Source organism: Malaclemys terrapin, chromosome 4 (genome assembly GCF_027887155.1).
Source record: "Malaclemys terrapin pileata isolate rMalTer1 chromosome 4, rMalTer1.hap1, whole genome shotgun sequence".
Classification (NCBI taxonomy): Eukaryota; Metazoa; Chordata; order Testudines; family Emydidae; genus Malaclemys; species Malaclemys terrapin.
This window is the reverse complement of record NC_071508.1, coordinates 27,797,462-27,817,156: the sequence shown is the minus strand read 5'-3', so window position 1 is coordinate 27,817,156 and position 19,695 is coordinate 27,797,462. Positions and strand designations below refer to the sequence as shown.

General features: G+C 52.3%; 1 protein-coding gene across 2 annotated transcripts in view; it reads right to left on the bottom strand.

Annotated features, from left to right (window-relative positions):
- CSRP1 (cysteine and glycine rich protein 1) overlaps positions 1–19,695 on the bottom strand; it is a 30,313-nt gene that overhangs the window by 2,815 nt on the left and 7,803 nt on the right. Inside the window, exons 1-5 of one of the 2 annotated variants that reach the window (XM_054024676.1) lie at positions 17,683–17,784; positions 9,268–9,380; positions 5,820–5,988; positions 3,394–3,523; positions 338–431 (exon numbers count right to left, since the gene is read on the bottom strand). In XM_054024676.1, the coding sequence (XP_053880651.1) occupies positions 338–431; positions 3,394–3,523; positions 5,820–5,988; positions 9,268–9,379 (505 nt within the window). In that variant the 5' untranslated portion in view covers position 9,380; positions 17,683–17,784. Of the gene's footprint in view, positions 1–337; positions 432–3,393; positions 3,524–5,819; positions 5,989–9,267; positions 9,381–17,682; positions 17,785–19,695 lie in introns of those variants that run through there. The other variant, XM_054024675.1, reaches the window with a different exon arrangement.

The following is a 19,695-nucleotide window of genomic DNA, read 5'->3' as shown; positions in this document are numbered from 1 at the left end:
CAGCCCGTGTGGCCGGTGCGGCGTTAACCCACAAGGTGCCAGGCCACTAGAGAGTCCGAGTGCTCGCTGTTCCCATACGCGGGGTGCTCCCCGGGTACATCCCTGCCCCTCTGGGGCCATTCGGACAGCACCTCCCTCCATTCACATTTCAATATCAGCTACCCTCCAGTGTTTTAGCAGGACCTACAATTCTCAGCATCTCGTGTGCTGGTTTGGGGTCAGCAATTCATTCTCCCTGAAGATGCACCCCCACAATGCCCCCTCCCCGACTTTGCTCTGGACTCCTCTCTCCCCCAGGTCCTGGGGATGCCAGCACGCCAGGAAGGGGGGCACTCACCTTTGCAGTAGATCTCCCCATCTTTATCAGCCAGCGTGGTGGATTCCAGGCTTTTGCCGCACTTGGCGCACCGGAAACAGGCCTTGTGCCACGACTGCGGGGAGAGGAGCAGAGAGCAGTCAGAGGGGGCGGGGAGCAGAGCAGGGAGCCGTTCAGGCAGTCGCCCACCGGTAGGACACCCAGGGCATGTCCAAGCGCAGCAAGTGTGTGCCTGGGGCGGCAAGCCGTGGGTGGCAGCCTGCCGGTCGCTGTGAGAGCGGCAGTCTGGCTGCGTTCGGCAGCATGCCTGCAGGAGGTCCACCAGTCCCGCGGCTTTGGCGGCAATTCGGCGGCGGGTACGCCGAAGGCGCGGAACTGGCAGATCACCCGCAGAAACGCCGCCGAAGGCTGCCTGATTGCCGCCCTCGCGGCAACCAGCACACCGCCCCCCACCTAACTGTCATGCTTAGGGTGGCAAAAAACATAGAGCCACCCCTGGGCATGTCAGTTCCTGGCTCTCCCCGGCAGTACCCCCAGGGCCCCGCTGCAGAGGAAGCTGTACAGTGAAAAGCACCTGTCCCGAGGCCACAGTCACAATCCCATTCTCCCCAGAAGGGATTCAGCCATGCTAGAGCCCGGGTCAGACCAGTGTCCCACTCCATGGGACGGTGGATTTAAGGTGAGCGTGACTCTGTGGTACTCAGGTCCCCGCAGTGTAGCTGTTTCTAGCAGCACACCCTTGGCTTTACCCCTTTGTAGTCCCTGGCTGGTATCCCCAACATTACATGGAAGGGTTGGCTTTTATCACACTTCCTTTTGTCTGGGCAGGACCCTCAGTGCCCGGCCCCTCCTTAAAGAGGTTTTAAAGCTTCTGAGCACAAGTCCCAAGTCACAGCCAAATTTCCCTGGGAAACAGCGTCCTGCCCTAGCCTAGCTCACATATTCCATCCCCCGCGGAACACGATGCCCCTCGACGGGTTGTCTGCATCAGGGACTGACCCCAGGACCTCAGACAGAGCCATGCTGTGAGCATGGGCTACCCCTGCACCCAGCGGATCAGCTCAGGGAAAACCACTCATTACCCTGGTGAGACAAAACTAATTGGCTCATCAGAAAAGATTCCAGGCGAGTGGGATTACAGAGGCTGGTCTAACCCGGATCTCAACCAGTCAGGCATGAAACACATCACAGGTAAAACATGCTCCTTTAATCTTGTTTCCAAACTACCAGCCACCCATAGTTTAGGATTTGCTCCAGTAAAGAGTTAACTCTTCAACATTAGGCTGCTGTTGATCAGCACAACTCCTCTAAAGTCAACCAAGCGGTGGCGATTCGACTCGCACCAGCTAAGGCTCTGGCGAGAGCCCCTGGCTCCATATTCTAGAGATGAATGCATCCTAAAGCACTAGAATTAGAACAGGCACACCAAGGAAACTTACACCCCGATGTTGAGACCAAAGGCACCAGGCTGACTTTTAAAACTAGGGCTCTCCCAGCTGCTCCCCGAGTTCCTAATGGATAAATCAGTTAAACTGCAAATAGTGAGAGCTGCTGACACAGGCGTTTAAAAAAAAAAAAAAAAAAAAAACTGCTTTGGGAAACATGGAACCATTTTGGGAAAATAAAATGTGGACTTGGGGTTGAGGCAGGAGGCGGAGACAATAGGCGGAATTATGCCACCTCCACCAGCAGCAGAACTATCGGTACATTTCAAGACACGCTTGTATCCTCTCTCAGTTTGTTTAGACACAGCAACGTTTCCAGCTTCAGCTACTTAAAGATGTAGAATGCGAAGTCTCCCACTAAACACTGTGCCCAGATCCTTACTCTAAGGGTCTGTTTTCACTGCTGGGTCACAACGGGTTCTTACCTGGGTGTTTCCCTAACCCCCCTCCCATCCACACACAAAACCCTCTCACTCGAGTTTATGGTGCTTTCAACCCAGGCTAGCTGGCCACTTCAGCTCAGGCTGGTGACCCACCCACTTTGCAGTGAGGACACAGGCTACCAGTGGTTCTCAGCCTATTTACCATTGTGGGCCACATCCAATACAACCTCTATGGCCCTGAGGATGTCACATGGGCCGAGCTTGGTGCTGATTGGGCCGCAAGTGGCCCGCGGGCTGCAGGTTGAGAACCACTGAGCTAAACCGACTTGAAAGCCAGTAGTCCTCCGATGCCTTCCCACAATTTCAAGTGCCCAGGACAGACAAGTTCTCCCACAATTCACTGGGAGAGACTCAGAGCACCTCAGCTTGCTGCAGCACGTAGAACCATGGGACATGGCCCCAGTAGTCCTAGCTACACATATGGGGATCACAGCCCTACTGAGGACCCAGTAACACGAGTCAGGCTGGACTAGTGGAGGGTGCTGCAGGTCAGGACTGCACAGAGTTCCTGGTGGACGGGACAGAGTCTAGGACTGGAATAGCAGGAGATGCTACAGCTGAGTTAGCAGAGCTGTATGTGTTCACAGGGCAAAGCCAGGGGAAAACCCAAAGACAGTCTGGAGACTTCATCACCCTGCCTCATACAGGGGCCAGCGCTGAAGGAGAGAGGAGCCAACGGACTGAAGACCTAGGAAGCCAGCAGCTGGGTGAACTGGGCTGTGGAAGCCAGATCCAGCCTTTTAGAGCCTAAGGGGAGAATGCCAACGTGGCAATTTCCTTGTAGCAGACGTGTGTTCCAGCCCAGGCCTGTGAGGCATATCATTCTCCTCCCAGGGCATGGGGAGGGGGGCAGGAGAAGGGACCAGCCATAATCCCCCAGGATTAGGGAGATGGAGAGGACCTGTGGCTATCCCATGCGTGCGGCTCTCTGCCACCTGTATGTACCATAAAGACAAGAATTTTCAGAAGGGGCCAGCACCACCCATAGGGGTCAGATTCTCCAGAAAACTCACAGCAGGTTGGGCACTAGCTGAGCTCTTAAAAATCCAGCCCCATTTGTGGGTGCTGGACATCTGGCCCATGATAGCATCTGGGCTTGGCCCATGGACCCTTTCAGAGCTCCCAGCCACATGCTGACTCAGGAACCACCACCCTGCAGTCAGCTCCCCCCATGGCACTGCTGTCTTACCTTCCCAGCGCCAATCACCTTCTCAGCAGCATACACGGCCTGCCCACAGCGGGGGCAGCCGTCGGCACTGCCCACCTTCTGGGCCAACTTGGAGGCATTGGGGTTGTTGGTGGGCTTGTGGGGCTGGCTCCTGTGGGATTCCAGTTAGGGAGAGTTAGTTACCTGGCCTGCACGACTGGGAAGCAGCGGCAGACAGAGATGGCTGATGAGACAGGGGGGCTCCACATTCAGGGAAGAAGAGAGTCTCTGCTAGGGCCAGATTGCGAGAAGGGCTCAGCACATGAGTTCCCGTTGGAGGCTGAGCCCTTCAGAAGCTCTGGGCATCTACACACTGGGAGAGAAGGGTTAGAACATTCCTCGCAGGGGGCACACAGGCTACAGACTCTCCCGCCGGTGTGCTCTATGGGAGACCTGCCTCCGTTAGTGAAGCGCGGCCCTGACAGATCAGGGAGAAGGCAGACTAGAATCACCGTCACTCCCATCATGCTGCAGGGAGCCAGCAATTCTGGCCGGAGAAGTTCCTCCCACCCCATGGGTGGCTTCCCAGGTGCTATAAGCCGCCCTGCTCTGAATGGGGGATGCACATGGGAGCTGCCCCCTTGGGGTGAAAGTTCAAGACTTCAGCACAACATTTTGTCAAATCCTTGCTGCTGTTTGACCAGCTCTGCAAGGAGCGCCAGGCGAGGGCTGCACTGCCCCCGAAGGTGGGTGTTTACAGCACGGCTGCTGGCTTGAGTTGGCTCCCGCCCTAAAACCCAAGTGGAGATGAGGCGCCGGAGTCCTTCGCTCGATGGAGCTAGGGGAGTCAACCCTGTACCCTGCACCTGAGGTTGACCTCGACTGGCTTTTTGTAGCCGAACCCAGCACCCACCGTCAGCACTGGTTCGGTGTCAGCAGCTCTCTTGGTATGGACATGTTATTAGGATGGAAGACCAATGAATTACAAAGTGTACTTACCAAGGGATGCTGCTGCATGGCTGGGGATCACGTGCACACCAAAGGCTTCGGTGGCCAATGATGGACCAAGGGATTAGGGACTGGGGATTGGTCCTGCTTTGAGCAGGGGGTTGGACTAGATGACCTCCTGAGGTCCCTTCCAACCCTGATATTCTATGATTCTAAGGGAATGTCTACACTGCAGTATGTGTGGGCGAGCGCAGTGGCAGCTCATGTAGCTAGCTGTATTCTAAGTAGCTCTCTGAAAAGAGAAGTGAGGGTGCAGTGCTGCAGGCATCACCATGGGATGCACAAATGAGAACGTACCCAGAGGGTCAGGCAGCCTTGCACAGCCTACACAGACACCCACACCACGACGGCTTCACTTCTATTTTTGCCAAGCTAGCTAGAGTACGGCTAGCACAGGTCTGGCTACACAAGCTGCACGTCCCACCCCTGGCTGCAATGCAGACTTACCTGTAGTCTGAACATTGGGCCAGATCATCTGAAGGACCTAGCTCGAGATTGATCCAGGTGGCGCTCGATCGTCAAGGGGGCTACGTCCCTTTGGGATTTGCCTTGATGATGATGAACTCCATCGAGTTAAGAACTCCAGCGCCTCTGGGATTTTACAGTGAGGCCACCTCAAGATAGCAATGACACAGTAAACATACACCTTTGCTTGGCAGTGAAGACACGGCTGAAGGGCTGGTGTACACAAGAAAATGTGTGCGACCCAGCGACATTGCTCAGGGGGGTGAAAATCCACGTAGTTAAGCCAAGCTAACCCGCAGCGTAGACAGCACTAAGTCGATAGAAGAACTTGACCTAGCTATTGCCTCTTGGGGAGGCGCATTAACCACAGCAAGGGGAGATCCCCTCCCGTCACTCATTTGCTGTAGCGAGTGTCTACACCGAAGCACTGCAGCTGTGCCACTGAAGCATTTTGAGTGTAGACATAGCCTAAGCCAGGCTTTGATTGTATTGGGCCCAAGAGTAGACACCTCCCGTTCTTCCTGGCCATTTGAACTACCCAGGAGGGCAAGGGCTACTGGTCTCATTAGGCTCCTGCTAGGTTACGTTTTAGCTGCCAGCTTGATTCTGTTCTCAGGGCTGCTTTTGTTAACGGTAGGGGGCCTCGTCTCAGCAGGTGAATGGCTCAGCTAGACGCCCAGCTGCAGCCAGGCACTGAACTGACCCAGTCAGAGGATCCTGGGCAGAGGTTGGCATTTACAAGGCTGGGAAGAGCCTGCCAGCCTAACTGCTGACTACTAGGGGTCAGGAGAGTGCAGAACTTTACACGGAAATAGAAGGATGTGGTAGAAAGCAGGATCTCTTTAGAACAGGAAATGCTCACAGAGTTGCTCAGCTCCCCGGGGTCCCCAGTGCCCCTCCCCTCTGGGGCCCCCAAAGCCCAGCGCTGGGATGGGGGTGCCTCTCTCCAATTCCCTTTTATAGCCACTATTTTTGAAATGAAGGCTCCAACTCACTCTTCGGATTGGATTCCCAGCGACTCTCCCTTGTCGGTGCTCAGGGTCCCTGCTCCCTGCCCATAGCCGTAGCCTTTGGGGCCATACTTCTTGCCGTAGCAGGACTTGCAATAGATCTCTTCCCCATGCACAGCCACGGTGGTGCTGTCCAGGTTCTTTTTACAGACCACTGGAGAGGAACAAGGGGCATGTCACCCTCAGACCTTGGTCAGGAGTTTATAGGTCATCTCTGGCTTCTGGGCAGCCAGAACACACTGGCAAGTCTGAGAGCATCAGTCCTCCCAAGACATATCATGTGTCAGATTTTAAGGAGTAAGGAAATTCCCAGACAAAACCTTTGTTAATAAGGAGTGTGCAGAGAACAGGAACATTGGTATGAGTTAAAAAACAACCAACCCACCCATCCAGCTAAAAGCCAGGAAGTTCAGAGCTAAAAGGTGAAATTGACATTAACCCCAGTGCTGCCAGTGGGGAGAGTGAATGCAATTTGAGAAATGACAAGTTATGAAATCCCTTTACAAAGCTCATCTGCACTGTTCTAAGGGTTAATCAGGAATGGTGCAGGCAGGGGAGGTCTGCATGGACGGTCAGTGATCCCAACCTTCGAGGGATCGGCTCCATGGGACGACAGCAGAAAGTGTGCGTGCTGGGAGAGAGTCCAGCTCGATCCGGGCCAACCCCAACTGGAGCATGCTCCTGCCAATCAGGAGACTGGCAGCTTAGAATTAGCCGATGACAGGCAGCACAGACAGCACTCTTGGAGGCTTAGACACACTTGACCTCCAAGCCCTAGCGCTTAGGGTTACCATATTTCAGCAAGCAAGAAAGAGGACAGGAGGAGCCCCGCCCCATCCTGCCCTAGCCCCGCCCCTCCCACTTCCCACCCCCCTCAGAACCCTCAACCCTCCCCCCTGCTCCTTGTCCCCTGACTGCCCCCTCCTGGGACCCCTGCCCCTAACTGCCCCCCAGGACTCCACCCCCTACCTAAGCCTCCCTGTTCCTTGTCCCCTAACTGCCCCCTCCTAAGACCTCCCCACCTAACTGCCCCCCAGGACCTTACCCCCTACCTGTATCCTGACTGCTCAAAACCTTATCCACCCCCCCCAGAAAGCCCCTCCCGAACTCCCGACCCCCCCCCCACCCCCCATCTCTTGACTGCCCCTTCCAAAACCTCCCTGCCCCTTCTCCAACCCCCTGGTCCCCTTGTTGTTGGCCTTCGCCCAATGTCTCTGTGAGCTTGCTCAGGAACGGCCTGCGCCGTTCGTCCCGGCACGCTGGGCAGCAGGGGAGGAGGAGCGGGGGAGGAGCTCCAGACTGCCGGAGGCGATCTGCGAATGCAGGGAGGGAGGGAGTGATCTCTGCTGCAGGGGAGAGGAGGAGGGGCTCTCTCTGGCTGTCAGAGCCCCATGTAAGTGGCACCATCCGGCCGGCTGCCCTGTTAGCCACGCATGCTCTGCATGGGGGGGAAGTCCGGACATTTACAAATTCCCCCGGACGCTATTTTTAGCTCAAAAAGCCGGACATGTCTGGGGGAATCCGGACGAATGGTAACTCTACTAGCGCTGGATCAGATAATCCAAGAGGAAGTTGTTGGGGCAGGGAGGAGGCTGGAAGGGGCAGGATCAGAGGGGGGGCAGGGCTCACAACATCCCAGCTGGCAGCCTGCTGATGTTTACCTACCTCTGGCTGTAAAGGAACAAAGAGGCTGGAGGAGGGAAACAGCAGCTAGCCCAGCAAGAGCCAGACACTGGTGTGTGACTGACAGACTCAACCCCCATCCCACATGCATGCCTTAAATGTCAGCAGGAAGCCGCTCCCCATGGCCTGCTTGTCTCCTTGCCAGAAGAAAAATTTCTTGCCCTTAAACAATGTTTCAAGAATGCAAACACAGAGCTGAGCACTCCCCTCGGAACGCTCTGCCGGCCCAGCGCTTTTCACCTAAATATGGGATCTTAAATCTGCACTTCCCATCCCCATGACTAAATATGGTGCTTTTCCTCCTGGGCAGCTGCTCCCGGGGCGCTCTCTGTGCTTGGAGAGTAGGAGGGGGGAAAAGGAAAAGGACAATTTTTGCCATGTAAGGAGGGTTATGTCAGGAATTTCTGTGGGTTAGGAGCTTCCTGAGCCCTCTGTAGCAGAGCTGGGCTGGTATTTGGAGCCCATCTAGTCCAGCGGTTCAGCAAATCTCCACCAGCTGAGCCATCGGGCATTTAAACATTTAATCTACACTTAACACTTGCACAGCTACATCTGTATAGGGGGGAGGTAGGAGGAACACACACCCACAGCCAATAGAGCAATGCTGGCAAAAGCCCCAGTGTAGACGCAGTTATGCTGACAGAAGTGTGCTTCTGAGGGCACAGCCCATGTCCTTTGGGAAGGTGCTGTTCCTACACAGGCAGAAAAACTCCTGTCAGCGTATGCTGCACCCGTGCTGGGGGGTACCTGGGCTCTGTAGTTCACATGTTGCCTTCCACTGGGGAGAAGCAAACCGACCAGGGCTTGCGGGCGGGCCCCATTTCCTGTGCGGGGAAGCAGACACCGGAGTGCACCTGTCGGGTGGGGAGATCCTGTGTCGTTGCATAAACTCCGGATTCCGTGGAAACGCCTCCCCTTCCCCTGCCAGTTATGATCTCTGGGGATCTACATTTCTTGGGACAGCAGGTGCCAGCAGTGGAAAGCAGCTGCACGACCCAACCCCACATTTCTCTGAGCATAGGTGACGTCCACCCAGGTGGGAGCTAGCACGTCAGCTGCCGCTCCATGTCTACATCCTTTCCAGTGCTGGGCGGAATGTGGAGACTGCCGCAGGGATGGGCTGAGGCTACAACTGCCAGACGGGTGAGGGGGGCCCAGGCATCGGGCATGCTGCAGGCATTTGGTCACCAGAATGGCCAGCAAGCACAACGCAAAGCAGCATCCTCCGTCCACAGATCCCCAGGTCCTGTAGGGTTCAAAGGCCACACTCCAACCACCTGCAAGGCTCCTCACATATCCTTCCCTCTTCATTCAAAGGCGGTGCTGAGATGTGCCCTCATGGAGTTTCTAGCCCTCAGAACTGCTAGCATGGCTTTGCTGTGGGGTGGTACAGTCAGGGCTTTAAAATGGTGCCTTTAGGCATCTAGGGGGCCTGCGCTTTAGACCCTAGTGTGGTTTAGGGTTAGTGTTTCATTTAGCAATGTGGGGGTGGAAGTTGCATGGATGTTTTCCCAAAGCACCCCTGACATTTCAGTCCCTAAATCACCCACGGTGCTTTGCAAAAATTCCTTCCCCGAGTCTGGAGGAGAACGGAGAGCTGCTCCCAGCCCAGCAGTAATTAGCCAAATGTCAGCAGTCTGGGTCTGCTCTGCAGTGGCGGGAGCATGTTTACATCGCTGGCAAGAGCAAGCAGGCCAGGGCGTTGCCATGTCAACGGAAAGGCCAGGACCCCGCGGGGCGCTGTACTCACGGCACAAGAAGCAGGACTTGTGGAAGCTGTTGCCTTCGCACTGCACCTCCTCGGCGAAGTACACGGCCTTCTGGCATACGCCGCATTTCTTCCCTCCGCCCCAGTTCGGCATCCTGTGGAAAACAGACAGGAAAAAACAGATTCACCCCAACGGGACTGAGCAAGGCAACTGCTGGACGGTGCAATTAGAATCCTGGGAAAGGGCGAGGACACCCTGCAGGTGCCAGGGAAAGATCCTAATGTCACGGGGACAATTCAAAACCCAGGTGTGTAGGCTCCAACCGAGAGCACACGCACTGCACCTAAGTCACGTAATGCACAGATTGGAGTTGCATACGCTGGCATTGCCCGCAAATCCTAGCAATGTTTCCACTTGTGTCCCAGAACTTTCTTGCCTTGAGCTGGAGCATTGCATTCTGGTGCTTGTAGTTAGTGCAGGCGCCCCTGGGTATAAGGGAAGAGTGGTGGGATGCATTTGGTACATGAGTCAGACACTGGCTGCCAGTCACTGTTGTCCTCAGCAGCTCCAGCCTAGATCCAGCTCTCTCTGCTCCGTGTGGCGATTCAGCTACCCATGAGTGCTAGATGGGGCATGGGAAGGAGATCAGATTCCTGTGTCACGGGGCACGCAACAGAGATTTGCACCCCTACAATGTGGAGAAACGAGATACCTCTTCGTTGCTTTGCCGGAGGTACAGGAATTTCCCCATTTCCTTGGACCCCTGAGCCCAAGGAATCTAGATGAACAGCACTGCAGGATAGGTTAACAGCACTTCTCCTGGGCCCCAGGTCTGTCTGAGGTGCTCCTCACCATACTATCACCACTGGACATGGGAACTTTTGTACCCTTTGGGCACAGCTGACCCTGCACTGTTCACCAGGCCAGAGTGAACCAGCAACTCCCTGTTATAAAAGGGTAAAGGAATGAGAGCTGGAAAGCGGGGAGGAGGAGAAGAGAATCTGCACAGGCTGAGACAGACCAGGAGAGTTTCACTGCACATTCTGGGCCCTAGTTATCTCCCAGTGGAATGACAAAGCAACAGGCCTGGGGCAACATTCCTCAGTGTCTGACTGGCTGGAGTGTGGGGGATGAGAGGGCTGGAGGAGCAGCCTGAAAAGTGTCACTAGAATTGCCCACTCTCTGAACATCTGTCCAACAGCTGCTGGTGAGGATGAGAGAGGGGAAGGGGATCCCAGATAAAGGCAAGAGACAACATCTGTGACTGTGCCATGTATACCCAGATTCCGCAGTCCTCCCCACACCCCAACTGCACACGCTATTGGAGTATTAGCCCTGTATTAGCCTTCCACCTGGCCTCCCTGTTCCCGGGAGATTTTAGTTTTATCTTGGATCCAACACCGGAGAAGAGACTCAAGGAAACCCAGGATATCTGGAGACATGCCCACAAACTTGGCAATTAAATGTTTTGTGACATTTGTCTTGTCTAGGCCAGCCCTGAAGTTCTAACTTGGCTGTAGGGGGTGGAAAGTGGAACTTCCTTTGGGGTCTCCTCTTTTCCTCGCAACTCAATGCCAAAAAGGTATCAGAAGGGGACCATCGAGTTGAGGCCCTCCACTGGCAACCCCAAGTTTTAAAAAATGCAGAGGAATCAATCAGGATCAGGCCTTCAGCTAACCCCCAAGGACAGAACAAGACATAAGCCATCATGTAAACTGGTTTCTCAATGCATTGCAGGCACCGATACCCTTCCTAGGCCAGTCTCATCCTCTGCCCCTGCCAGCCCTACGGCACTGGGCTGTAGAGCAGTTGGGACAGTGCTTGCTTTGGTGCCGTGCAGCCAGGTAGAGAGGTTATTCCAAGGACCATGCACCCTGGTGGGAACATGCAGCCTTGTGCTCTTTGGCGCAACATCAATGAAAGCAGCAGGGCAAGTTCCCAAGAGATACAAACGGGTTTGCCCAGATGGATGCCACACACCAGCCAGAAGAGTTAACTGCCTCCACCAGCTTTAGTACTACAGCTCTGATGAATAGGATGCATGGTTCAGTGGTTGCAGGGGAGGAGGCAGGGAGGGGGGGGGGAGAAATAGCCTGGGTCTGGGGGCCATTCCTTATTCTCTCTCTGACTCCCTATATAACCTTGGGCAAGTCACAGCCCCCCTGTGCCTCAGGTCCCTTGTCTGTACAATGGGGTAATACCCCTGCCCTGCCTCACAGATGGTTGAGGAGAATAAGTGCACTGAAGACAGTGAGACCCTCAGATCTGTCCCCATCACTGCAGTAGAAACACTTTAGACTGAGAGGTGAGGCTGCAAACTCCACCTGCCCACACAGTCCCAGGGAGACTGCTCTCCCAAGCATTGGCAGCGTCAGGCTGTCGTTCTTCTGTCACAGGAGAAGTCGAGATCTTGCGGGAATGAAAGAGCTACATAAAATATTCCACAAAATCCCTGAATTAGGGCTTGTCCACACTTGAAATGCACAAGTGGCATGGCTGCGACGCTGTAGTGTAGACACTCACTAAGGCGACAGGAAGGGTCCTCCCATCGCTTAAGTTAATCCACCTCTGCCCCATGAGACGGTAGCTAGGCAGCAGAAGAATTCTTCCATTGACCGGGGGTTAGGTTGGCTTTACTACATCACTCAGGAGAATGGGTTTTTCACACCCCTTAGCAACACAGCTGGGTCAACCTAGCTTTTTAGTTTAGGCCAGGCCTTCCAGTCAGTCACTAATGAAATGAGTTTGGGGATCTTAGCCTAGATTCAAGTAGGCATGGACTCAGGACTGGGACAGCAGAGAGCTCCAGGTCAGGACTGAGGGATGGTCTCCACTGAAAAAGTTACAGCAGCATAGCTTCATCTCTCAGGGGTGTGAAAAATCCACGCCCCGGAGAAACGGAGTTAAGCCGACCTCACCCCCGGCGTAGACAGCACTTGGTCAATGGAAGAATTCTTCCGTCAACCTGGCTACGACCTCTAGGGAAGGTGGTTAAACACCAGCAATATGAGAATCCCTCCCGTCCGCATAGGTAGCATTGACGCTGAAGCGTTTCAAGTGTAGACGTAGCCTGAGGGACAGACCTGAGCCCAGCACCGGGCTAGCAGGGGAGGCTGCAGGACAGGACTCACGCATTGGCAGAGCTGTGAAGAGGGCTGACCCGGCGGCTAGGCCTTGCTAGCAGTTCCTGAGTCACAGCAGAACATTCCAATACCAAATATATTTAAAAAGAACAGGAGTACTTGTGGCACCTTAGAGACTAACAAATTTATTAGAGCATAAGCTTTCGTGGACTGCAGCCCACTTCTTCGGATGCATATAGAGTGGAACATATATTGAGGAGATATATATACACATACAGAGAGCATGAACAGGTGGGAGTTGTCTTACCAACTCTGAGAGGCCAATTAAGTAAGAGAAAAAAAAACTTTTGAAGTGATAATCAAGATAGCTCAGTACAGACAGTTTGATAAGAAGTGTGAGAATACTTACAAGGGGAGAGAGATTCAATGTTTGTAATGGCTCAGCCATTCCCAGTCCTTATGCACTGATGATGCACTGGACCCATGGAAAAGAAGCCCTTGAGGAATTCCACCATGATTTCAATAATTTCCATCCCACCATCAACCTCAGCCTAGATCAATCCACACAAGCGGTCCATTTTCTGGACACTACTGTGCTAATAAGCGAAGGTCACATAAATACCACCCTATACCAGAAACCTACTGACCGCTACACTTACCTACATGCCTCCAGCTTCCATCCAGGACACACCACACGATCCATTGTCTACAGCCAAGCTCTAAGATATAACCGCATTTGCTCCAATCCCTCAGATAGAGACAAGCACCTACAAGATCTCTATCAAGCATTCTTAAAACTACAATACCCACCTGCTGAAGTGAAAAAACCAGATTGACAGAGCCAGACGAGTACCCAGAAGTCACCTCCTACAAGACAGGTCCAACAAAGAAAATAACAGAACACCACTAGCTGTCACCTTCAGCCCCCAATTAAAACCTCTCCAGCCCATCATCAGAGATCTACAACCTATCCTGAAAGATGATCCTTTACTCTCACAGATCTTGGGAGACAGACCTGTCCTCGCTTACAGACAACCCCCAACCTAAAGCAAATACTCACCAGCAACCACACATCACTGAACAAAAACACTGACCCAGGAACCTATCCTTGTAACAAAGCCCGATGCCAACTCTGTCCACATATCTATTCAAGTGACATCATCATAGGCCCTAATCACATCAGCCATACCATCAGGGGCTCATTCACCTGCACATCTACCAATGTGATATATGCCATCATGTGCCAGCAATGCCCCTCTGCCATGTACATTGGCCAAACCGGACAGTCTCTACGCAAAAGAATTAATGGACACAAATCTGACATCAGGAATCATAATACTCAAAAACCAGTCGGAGAACACTTTAACCTGTCTGGCCATTCAATGACAGACCTGCGGGTGGCTATCTTAGAACAGAAAAACTTCAAAAACAGACTCCAACGAGAGACTGCTGAGCTGGAATTGATATGCAAACTAGATACAATCAACTCAGGATTGAATAAGGACTAGGAATGGCTGAGCCATTACAAACATTGAATCTCTCTCCCCTTTTAAGTATTCTCACACTTCTTATCAAACTGTCTGTACTGGTCTATCTTGATTATCACTTCAAAAATTTTTTCTCTTACTTAATTGGCCTCTCAGAGTTGGTAAGACAACTCCCACCTGTTCATGCTCTCTGTATGTGTGTATATATATCTCCTCAATGTATGTTCCACTCTATATGCATCCGAAGAAGTGGGCTGCAATCCACGAAAGCTTATTCTCTAATAAATTTGTTAGTCTCTAAGGTGCCACAAGTACTCCTGTTCTTTTTGCGGATACAGACTAACACGGCTGCTACTCTGAAATATATTTAAAGTGGCCTGCCTGGGTTGCAGGGATAAAAAGCTACCTAGGATGGGGGATTGTGTCAAGGGACCACCTAAGGGTGTCTTATGGGCAGGGTGACCCACTTAGTTAAAAGATTAACTCCAGCAGTCTGCCGCTCCTTGCTCCTCCCCGGTGCCCTGCAGGCTGGGGTTTGTGCATTTTCCTTTCTGCTGCGTCTGGCTGCTGCCAAATCCCTCCCTTTCAGCCAGATCATCCTGGTCCAGAGCCCTGGATGGCCTTAAAAGGACTGTTTCTCAGAATCTAATTTCACTGGGCTGGGGTGGGAGGGAGCTCAGTCCCACTCAAAAAGGGCGGCTCCCTGGAGAACAACAAAGCCATACAGCACCAGGCCAGAGGCAGCCCAGGTACAGACACTGCAATTCCCAGGACAGAGCTCTGGGGAAGGCCACTTCTGTGATTAGAACAGAGCTTCTCTGACCCTTACAGTACAATCCTAGGCATTTGCCCACCCCCCTATGTCAGATACCAGCCTCCCCTGTTTCAGAAGGGACAGAGAGATCCATTACACCCTACCCCTCAGTCCGTCCCCTTCCTGCTCTCCCCCCACTACTCCTGGGCAAATTCCATCTGTAGTAACCAGCCAACCAAAGGCCACCCTGTAGTTTCAGACAGATACACATATCTGTTGTTCAGTGCTCCTGCGTGTGCTGGGTTCAACCCCAGAGGCAGCTGCAACCAAGTTCAGTACCAAGCTGTCTAGCAGGATTTGCTACAGCAGGCACTGAATCCAACTGATTGTCCCCCTCAGTGGAACAGCTTTTTTCAGGAGCAGTTGTCGGAGAGGGGTTGGGATGAGCCCTGTTTGACCCCAGTTGTCTGACAGGTTTAATGGTGCAGACGTGGCCTAAGAGAGGTTGCGCATGGGTTGGGGTCTCCTAGCAAGTCTACCACAAGAGATTTCAGCAGTGAACATGGTATAAATAGATTCCCCAATATACAAAACAGCCTCAGTTTACCTCACAGAAATATGGGCTTGTGGGACCGCTAGCGGAGAGAGGTCTTCTGATAGATTGAACAATGTCCTCCTCCCCCTACCACATGCGCACTCAGTCCACAACTCACACATGAGAGCTTGAACACTACGTGGGGAAAACCCAACTGGCAGGAACTGCAGCAGGGATCAGAAAGCAGCAAGAGCGTTATTCTAAGGGTTCAGTGTTGGTAGGAAGACAGGAGAGTCAAGGAGGGGGACAGGGTGTAGTCAATGAACATAGGAAAGACCAGACCAGATCAGGGGTCTGGCCAGTGTAGTCCAGTGTCCCATCTGACAGTGGCCAGTACCAGATGCTTCAGAGGAAGGTGCAACCCCCTCCCCCCTGTAGACAGATGTGAGATAATCTGCCTCCCCATTAAGGCATCATCCTAACCCCTGCTAATAAATGACTGGATTAAACCATGAGGTTTTTGTAGCCCTTCAGAGTTTGTTCACAAGACTCAAAGAGGGATCAGAGATTTAAATGGATTACAAGAATATCCAGAGTTATAACAGTCAATGCTAAATTCTTGACCTCAGTGATATCCTGTGGCAATGAGTTCCACAGTCTAAGTCACACATTGTGTGTGTGAAAAGGTTGGTTTTTTTGGTGGGTTTTGAGTTTGCCACCTTTCAGTTTCATTGCACGTCCCCTTTGTGTGTTACAAGATGGTGAGGAGAGAAGCTCTCCAATCTACTTTCTTTATTCCACTTGCTCAGCAGATACTTTGATCATGTCCCATTGGCGAGTGGGAAGAGGAGCATGGTTAATGGTAGCACTCAGCTGTCACAGGATTCTGGAGAAGGGAATCTTAGTGAGTTATTTGAGGAAGGGAAGTTTGTCAGAATCTAGCATTTGCTGAAAGCTGCGCTGGGCATCTTAGAACATAGTTCTTTGTAAAGCTGCTTAGTTCATCTTATCCCAATCTTCAGATTTTGAATTCACTAGGTGATGTCTTATTCTAGCCACAGTAAGTATGAAAGCTGCAAATCAACATGGGAAATGGGCATTCAACATTTAGCGCGTCCCAACAATTCACACATTGATGAAGTTGAAGGAAACAAGCAACCGAATGGACAGAGTGAAAAAAAATAATTCCACTTCTACTTGAGGAGAGCTAACAGTCCATATTAGTGATGAGATTGAGAGAATTCATGATCAGAGGGCAGAGAATCTGTTTCTTTGAATTCTCCAAGAACAACCGTGCCACTGAATGAAACACTACCATTGAAGCAGAACATTGATTCACCTGACAATCCTGCAGGAGAGACATTTTCAATGCCATCATCACTGAAATATAGCCACAATGACAACTTAAGTCCCTATTCCAGCTCTTTAGCATCAGCTGAGATCAAATCAGTGATCGTGCGGTAAAGACAACTGATATGAAAGGTAGACTGGGACCTGATAAGAAGCTGTAACCGCTTGTGCCAACACCCCCTTCAATGCAACCCAAACAGCAATCTAAATAAGTGATTCAAGCACTTAGTCACAGATTAAATCGGTTTGGAGGAGTGTGACACTCCGTACCTCAAAGTAGTGCCCTGGAACCCCTATATTCACCACTATCATACGATTATGATGTGTTTTGTACAAAGTTTGCCTTGTGAGGTATCATTTAAGAAGTCTTGATCTGTTGAACCTTAATATCCTGTATAAGTAGGGGCATTGCCAGCAGATCAAAGGACGTGATCATTCCCCTCTATTCGGCATTGGTGAGGCCTCATTTGGAGTACTGTGTCCAGTTTTGGGCCCCACACTACAAGAAGGATGTGGAAAAATTGGGAAGAGTTCAGCGGAGGGCAACAAAAATGATTAGGGGGCTGGAGCACATGAGTTATGAAGAGAGGCTGAGGGAACTGGGATTATTTAGTCTGCAGAAGAGAAGAATGAGGGGGGATTTGATAGCTACTTTCAACTACCTGAAAGGGGGAGTTCAAAAGAGGATGGATCTAGACTGTTCTCAGTGGTGGCAGATGACAGAACAAGAGGCAATGGTCTCAAGTTGCAATGGGGGAGGTTTAGGATGGATATTAGGAAAAACTTTTTTACTAGGAGGGTGGTGAAGCACTGGAATGGGTTACCTAGGGAGGTGGTGGAATCTCCTTCATTAGAGGTTTTTAAGGTCAGGCTTGATAAAGCCCTGGCTGGGATGATTTAGTTGGGGATTGGTCCTGCTTTGAGCAGGGGGTTGAACTAGATGACTTCCCCTTCCAAGCCTGATATTCTATGATTCTCACAAGGGTGAAATGCATTCCTTCTGAACACTAATTATATTGCATCTGAAAAGAAAAGTGGGGAATATTCTGCCCACACAGTGAAAATATAACTATAGATGAGAACTTCAGGTGCATGCATCCCAGACTTTGACACGTGGGTGTGCAGTGCATCATTGGAACCTCGGTGAGCAATTGACACCTAGCAATTCTACAACACCTGGTGGCTGTTAAAAGCTGCCAGCCAGCAGCCTCATGGTTAGTTTAACTGAAAGAGGAGAATTGATGCACCTGTTTCCCACTTGGTTGAGTTCTCAGGAAGACTGTATCTCTGGTCCTCCACTGATGGCAGTTAGCGTAGCTCCATTAGTTTCAATTGACACTAGCTGAGGATCTGTCTGCGTCCACATTTGCATCCAGCTACTCCTGCAAGTAAAAGGAAATCTGCACAGGGCACCAGGGGTCTGATCAAAGGGCAGCATGAATGTTACATAAGAAGGGACTCTACAGAGAGGAACTAAACTTTCAATGGTTTTAGTTGCAGGGCCGGCTTTAGGACCTGCGGGGCCCGATTCCGCAGTCCCGGTCGTCGGCAGCACTTCGGCGGCGGGGGTCCGCTCCGTGTCTTCTGCAGCACTGAAAGACCCCCACCGCCAAAATGCTGCTGAAGACCCCGGAGCGGACACCCCCCCTTGCCGCCGAAGCTGACTGCCGCCGGGTGAGCCTAAGGCGTGGGGCCCTCTTACCCGCGGGGCCCGATTCTGGGGAATCACGGGAATCGGCCTAAAGCTGGCCCTGTTTAGTTGGAACTGGCAGATTTCAGGCTGATGGCACTGTCACAGGCTCAGTGGATGAAGTCTGCCTTCCAAGTTAACAAAAGTTTGTAACCACACAAGGCCAACACTGAAAAACAATTCAGAGACACGATGGAAGCTTTCCAATATTTAACCAAAGGCAAAGGTCAGAGATTGGGCCTAGGAGAGGAAGAGGCTGAAATATGAAGAGCGCTCACTTAATGAGCAGTTATTCAATGTTTTATTTTCTCCTTATTGTTCGTGTGTGGCCCATGCTTTATACACTGCACACTTGCCAAACGCTGCTCTGAAGGCAGAATTATTAATTTCCTCATGGCCTTTCCTGCTACAGTATCTGAGTGACTCACAAACGAATTTATTTTCATAGCATCCCTGTGAGATAAGGGAGCATTATCCTCGCTTTACAGATGGAAAACAGAGGCACAGACAGATAAAGGTCAAAAGTATCCACTAAATCTGGATGCCCAATCAGAGATGCCTAGGACCTGATTTTTCAGAGTGCTTAGCATCATACAGCACTGATATGTTCAAAACCCAGCTCCCAGTGATTCAACCACAGCTGTGAGCACTCAGCACTTCTGCAAATCAGACCCCAGGATATCAAGCCAGGCACCCAGAAAATGAGGGATACACTTGTTAGTGATCACCTGTGAAAAGTTGGGTTTAAGTGACTAGACTAGCGTAAGGCCAACAGACCCCAGTTGTCAGTGGGCAAGATCGAACCTGGGACCTCTGGAGCTAAATGCATGAGCCTCTACTGCAGGGGTTCTCAAACTGGGGGTCAGGCCCCTCAAGGGGCCGTGAGGTTATTCCATGGGGGGGTCGTGAGCCAGGGCCAGCTCTGGCTTTTTTGCCGCCCCAGGCAAAAAAGCCTCCTACCGCCCCCCGCCCCCTGGCGGGGAGCACGGCAGGGGAGGGCGCTGAGCCCGGCCAGCGCCCCGCTCTCCCCGACCAGCCAGAGCGCCGGGAGGAGGGCGCTGAGCCCGGCCGCGGGCCCGCTCTCCCCGGCCGGCCAGAGCGCCGGGAGGAGAGCGGAGAGCCCGGCCGCGGCCCAGCTCTCCCTGACCGGCCGGAGCGCCGGGGGGAGGGCAGCGAGCCCAGCCGTGGCCCTGCTCTCCCCGACCGGCCGGAACGCCGCCCCCCTCCAGGTTCCGCCCCAAGCACATGCTTGGTAGGCTGGTGCCTGGAGCCGGCCCTGTCGTGAGCTGTCAGCCTCCACCCCAAACCTCACTTTACCTCCAGCATTTATAATGGTGTTAAATATATGAAAAAGTGTTTTTAATGTATAAGGGAGGTTGCACTCAGAGGCTTGCTGTGTGAAAGAGGTCACCAGTACAAAAGTCTGAGAACCCCTGCTCTACTGCATGAACTAAAAGCCACAGGGCTCTTAGCTAAGGCTGTAGCAGACTCATTAATCTCTCAGTGGTCTCGGTGCCACATGAGGGCGACAGAGCACCACACCCAGGAGATGTGTGGGTTATACTAGCAT